Genomic DNA, 5,984 nt, shown 5'->3' with positions numbered 1-5,984 from the left:
AGATCCAATCATGTATATCCTTTTAAACACATTCATGATCTCAACATTTGGAACTATTTAACCACAACTCACTTCTACAAGTTTGTTTATATCGATATGATTTGTTTACTATTGATATGAAGCTAAACTCAATTATCCTTGTAATATTCCATCTCAAAATAGTTTATATTATTACTAACCATAAGACATGTGCATGCACTTAAGATATAGCTATCCAACTACTAGGATGCACTAAAACATCTATTATGATGTATGAGGCGCACAAATGCCTAATGCATTCTAGAAGTTCTATAGCCATTTTCTTATTACTGTCATTTTCAAAGTATCTAATATAAACTAAATTGTGCTAGTTTGGAAATAGAATAAACAATTTAGAATAATTATCTACAATTTGAAAATTATTGTGGAATATCTTATAGCTCACAAGACTAACCATTTTGTTATCTACTCAACATATGACCACACTAATATTAGACTCATTCATATTCCTTTGTGACCCCTCTTGATCTTTCAAGAGCATGGATTATTCACTACTAAACCATAATATATGATGAAAACTATTTCAGACTAGATCATACTCCTTATAGAAGGTACCTAATTATGTTACAAATAGGACATGTGTTCTATTCCTTTGTGACCTCTCTTTCAAGAACACAAATTATCCACTAGACCAATTCGTGATATACATTAGATATAGTATACATCGGACCATTAGACTATAAGATCTATAATACAATCAAGCACTATAAAGATGATTACATCTTTATGCAATTGCATTTAGTGATTTGAAGGAAAGAAAACTTGAAGATTCTAAGAGAGTAGCTTTAGAAGTTTAAGCTGCAAGCAGGGAAATTGCATTGTCCTTGCTGACTAGGCATTACAGTTTTGTGATCGGCCATCTGAGTTCTAATTTGGAGGAACATTGTTCTTGAGATAATTGAGGGCGTTGTGAGCAATGCAGTAGGCGAAAGACTGAATGGTGATCATGGGATTAACCCCCAACGCAGTGGGAAGCACACTCCCATCTGCAACATAAAGCCCCTCCACCTCCCAACTCTCTCCATTCTCATCCACTGCACCCTCTGCTGAATTCGTTCCCATTCTGCAACTCCCCATCTGATGTGCACAATACAATGGCGCCCCATCTTTCTTCCCTACCCTGCTCACATACTCCTCAAAATCCTGATTATCATGAATAGAACCGGAAGAAGAAGAGTCAAGCTTAAAGCTTTCAAGATCCTGATGGTGGGATCCGACCTCAACGGCCCCTGCAGCAGCAAGAACACGAAGTCCCTTCTCCACGCCATCCCTGGCCCGTTCTTTGTCATCCGATCGAAGCTTGTAATCAATTCTCAGGCTGCCGTCTGCCTTGGCCGCAACAGTTCCGCTGCCCATGTCGCGAAGAAGAACAATGACATTGCAAGTTCGGGAGAAATGGAGCATGGTTTTCTTGAAATTGGCCCCCGATCGCCACGGCATAGCGCTGGCGAAGAATCCCGGGTGCAGAATTGGGGTTTGTAAGACCCCTCCGTAGCCAGTGGCGTCCCATCCGGCGGGCTCCCTCGAGAAGGCCGTCATAATTCCGCCTTCGTAACATCTCCCCTGCGCTGCAATCCCTGGCGGGAAGTACCCCCACACCATTTGCACGGGATGAAGGTGCAGGTTTTTGCCAATGTTAGGGTTTTTCAGTCCGCTCGCATGGAGCAACGGAGGCGTTCGCAGGGCTCCTGAGGCGACTAGTGTTGCTCGAGCTCTTATGAACAGCTGTCTCTCTGTGCCTCCGATTTTGGCTGCCACTCCAGTCGCTTTTCTACCCTTGGTGCCTAAAATCATGAAAAATCTCGGTTTGAAATTTGAAACCCTAACTGTACCTTTCCTTGACATGCACGGAGAAATAATTTTGATGGAAAGAAACCAGAATTTGAAGTGTGCAAAACCCTAACTATACTTTTCATTGAAATTTGAATTTTGAAATTTGAAACCCAAACTATACTTTTCCTTGAAATGCATGGAGTGCTAATTTTGATGAAAAATAAGACCTGAACTTGGAGCGTGGAGGACTCTGTGCGCAGAGCAACGGGTGAGAATGACGGCCCCGGCGTCGGCGGCGTCGACGAGCCACGTCTCGGAAGTTGCCTGCTTTGCGCCTCTCCTGCAGCCGAAGGTGCACCATCCGCAGTAATGATCCGCCGATGCATTTCTCGGAATGTTCCCGACATGAAACCCTAATGCCTCGCATCCTCTCCGCAGCACGGCGTTCTGGAAGCTTTCCACTTCGCATTCCTCCTGCACACCGAGCCGCTCGCAGACTCGATCCATGGCTTCTTGGTACCTAGGGCTTCCGAACATTTGAAGACCTAGGGTTTGAGTCCACTCGCGGAGCACATGGCCGGGGGTTCGAAACGAGGCGGACCAGTTTACGGTGGAGCCGCCACCTACCGTAGATCCGGCCATGATGAGCATGTTCTGTTCCTCTGTCGTTAGAAACCCTTGCCCCTCGTATAATTCTCTCACGGACGCCCCTTCCAAGAGCTCCAATTCATGGCGGGCTCTGTAACCTCCTTTCTCCAAGACGACGACTTTGAAGCCCGCTTTGGCGAGCACCGCGGCTGCGACTCCCCCGCCGCAGCCCGAGCCAATTATGACTGCGTCGCATTCTATGGCGTGATCTTTCGGGGAGCACTGCACATTTGCGAGAGCGGCGATCTCGGAAGGTTTTGTTAATTTGTATCCATGGATTTGCAGAGCCGAGTCTAATTCGTCTCCGTTTAAGGCCGATGTGTCGATTACTGCGCCCTCCAGGGGTTTGGGAGAAAGTTGTGTGGCCATTGCCGCTGGATCGGGTCCGCTGTAATCTATGGCTTTCCAGAAGTGGTTCTGACCCTTCGCATCCACCTGCAAGATAAACAGACGAATTCTGTCAGAGCGTTCAAAGAAAAATTTTGAAGTACATTAAACGCAATCTTTGAAACTATCGGTACCAGGTCTTAATGTCATTGATCAGATGGAAAAAATTTGAATCTTGGGAATAAACTATGGATCTACTTCCCTCGAACTTCATTTTTGAACATCTCATTTCTAACTTTCGATTTTAGAAATGGTTGAATCTTTCGAAATTGAAGAGCATCTGATCATTTCTATGAAAGAAAAAAAGGGCTTCATTCGTTTCATGATCTGGGGTCGGGAATCTATTGCAATGGTTTACGAGTTTTATCATTCTTAGCTGTGTTTTCTGGATAGATTGTGTTACAATTTTTGCATCAACGTTTCGAATCACATTGTGTGATCTATCATCAGGATGAGAGAACTATCATCAGGAGTTTTATCATGTTTTCTGTCTATTTGGAATGGGACAAGCTTTCAGCTTTCTTAAACGTGGAGCCAGTGGTTCAAACTTGGAAATTTTTACAAATGGATCAATCAGCAACTAAGAAAACTAAAAAAAATCAACTGCTAATAGATGTGTGATTGGCTATTAGTACTAAGACCCACACCACTTTTCTCAAAAATGGACCAATCAACAATCAAGAAAACTAAAAAACGATCAACTAACTATAGTACATTTTTCGCAAATAGACAAATGACAAGTGAGCAAGCAAGAAAACCCAAAAAGTGATCAACTACTAGTAGATGTGTGATTGGCTATTAGTACACTAAGACCTCTCAATAGCAGTCATATTACTTTCACAAACAAACCAATCACCAACCAAGAAAACTAAAAATGATCAACTGCTAACAATGCCTCTTCAAGTATTTTTTAACACTTTAGGGACAATTTGTACATGAATCAAAATGACAACTAGCTCATTTCTCCTAGATTCTCTGTCACTCCTAATTTAGGAGTAAATTGGCTTGCCTTCCTTAAGCAGGCTTGAAATTTGAAGGTCATATTGGTCGTTTTTGAACTTTTTAACCGTAAATTGTATGATCATATGAATTAATAGGCTAAAATTTTAGAGAACCGTCAATATGACAAACAAATTTATTAATAAACTGTAAAATAAAAGACATGAAAGAAATTTAGTTATCATTTAAAATTCATATACAGACAGGGGCGACCGTCAAATTCTAGGCCCGGTCCAGAGGTCATTGATTCAAATCTGACAATGTAAAAAACCAAAAGAAAACTAGATTCTGCCGCCCGTACCTAAAGTTCTTACAGAGCTTTCTTACTACACGACAATTGATATTTGGAGATTTGCAAAACATTGAAAGCCTCCATGAATTTCACAAAAAGAAGTACGTTTTAACTGACTTCGACCAATCGTGACAACTATTAAATTAAACGTTTGAGGACGCCAAACATGTCACATGTTTGAATTTCCATTAATGGAAGGTACTAAAGTATTTATTATTAGGAATGTTCCTAATCTTGTACTCAAATTGATCACTAAACAAAGGATGGGCATATAGACATGTAATTTAAACGTGGAGAAGAGATAACAAATGGGAAGTCTTGATGTAGATTCAAATTATAAAAATCTTTTCAATCTTAAGGAAAAGAGATAAAAAATGAGAGGTCAGAATTATGATCAAAATTATAAATATGTAAACTGAAGTTGGAAAAAAATAACAAATGGGGGTCAGGATTATGACAACCATCATGAAACTATTTTGAAGATTTGCAGGGAACATGAATTACTTAAATGTATATATTTTCGTTTGTAAAAGTTGTTATTGTCATTTTTAATTAAGAATGTAAGGTAAAAAATTAAATATGAAGAAATGTAATCAATATAGATTATACAGAAACAGATATTAATTTCAAGAAAATAATATAATAATTTAAATAGAAACTCATTCAATTATAGTTTTTGATATGTTGAATTAATTGTTTGATTATAAAAGATATTGAAACTTATGTATGATTGTATGATATTTTAAAAAGAAAGTGATAATCAATCTAGTCGATAAATTACAATAAACTATGAGTGAAAATTATATCTAAACTACAAAATATAAAGTAATGATAATGAATAAAATATATATTTTAAAAAAAAGCTATTGAAAAATGAGCATTAGATACTAACAAATCAAGATAGTTTAGAAAATTATATCTAAATTACAGAATATCAAATTACGATAATGAATAAAATATATATAAAAAAGAAAATGTATTGAAAAGTGAACATTATAAACCAACAAATCAAGATAATATAAAAGTAGAATTCATAAACATCACCTAAGATAATAGTTTTCAAGGTTGAAAGTGTCTTCAATATGTTTACATGTTGATTCCACATAAGCTGATAAAGTTTGCCTCAAACCCTACCTCAGGGATGTTCACAAGGACATGCATAAGGCAATACATAAATAGGAATAACAAAAGGCCAACAAAGAGAGGAAGAAGAATCAAAATTAGAGTAAAACAACAAATAACCTTAGCTATCACTTATATTTTAAGGAGATACTGGTTAGAGTAGAGATATGGTTTTCAAATCTGAGCTATAGAATCTGGCGTTGTCTACAGTGCCACTAAAATGCACCCTTTTGCGATGAAAGTATAAGTTATTATTTAGACTATTAACACTTGATACAGCATTGTCTACAGTGCCACTAGAATGCACCCTTTTGCGATGAAAGTATAAGTTATTATTAAGACTATTAACACTTGATACAGCATTGTCTACAGTGCCACTAGAATGCACCCTTTTGCGATGAAAGTACAAGTTATTATTTAGACTATTAACACTTGATACAGGTGCATATAAGTTGCCCCGCAACCACTTGTGGTCCATTAACTGACAATCAGATTCAGACTCACAATTTTGTGAGACATAATAGTACTGGAAAGGGCCAGTGCTACTCTATATCATACCTAAAGGTTCTGTTGCCATTAAAATTTCAGTGTCAATGACAAATTTGACAGGATTAGTACCTAATAGTCAAATGGATTCATCTACGTAGAGTAATAAACTGAACAAGTTGTTAAAAAAAGATCTATTGTATAACTAAAACTACACCATTCCCTCATAATATCATGT

The 5,984-nt window shown here is 38.1% G+C and overlaps 1 protein-coding gene across 1 annotated transcript; it reads right to left on the bottom strand.

The window, feature by feature from the left end:
- Nucleotides 1-546: 546 nt before the first annotated feature.
- LOC149556399 (long-chain-alcohol oxidase FAO4A-like) lies at nt 547-3,181 on the bottom strand. The gene is made up of 2 exons (XM_089830685.1): nt 2,040-3,181; nt 547-1,823 (listed from the first exon to the last, which is right to left on the bottom strand). Exons 1-2 carry the CDS (start codon nt 2,827-2,829, stop codon nt 907-909), a joined length of 1,707 nt encoding a protein of 568 aa, XP_089686811.1. The 5' UTR covers nt 2,830-3,181; the 3' UTR covers nt 547-906.
- Nucleotides 3,182-5,984: the final 2,803 nt, after the last annotated feature.

This window comes from Cupressus sempervirens, chromosome 5 (assembly GCF_028749045.1).
Source record: "Cupressus sempervirens isolate cs-2001-9-10 chromosome 5, ASM2874904v1, whole genome shotgun sequence".
Taxonomy (NCBI): Eukaryota; Viridiplantae; Streptophyta; class Pinopsida; order Cupressales; family Cupressaceae; genus Cupressus; species Cupressus sempervirens.
This window is presented reverse-complemented; position numbering and strand designations above follow the sequence as displayed.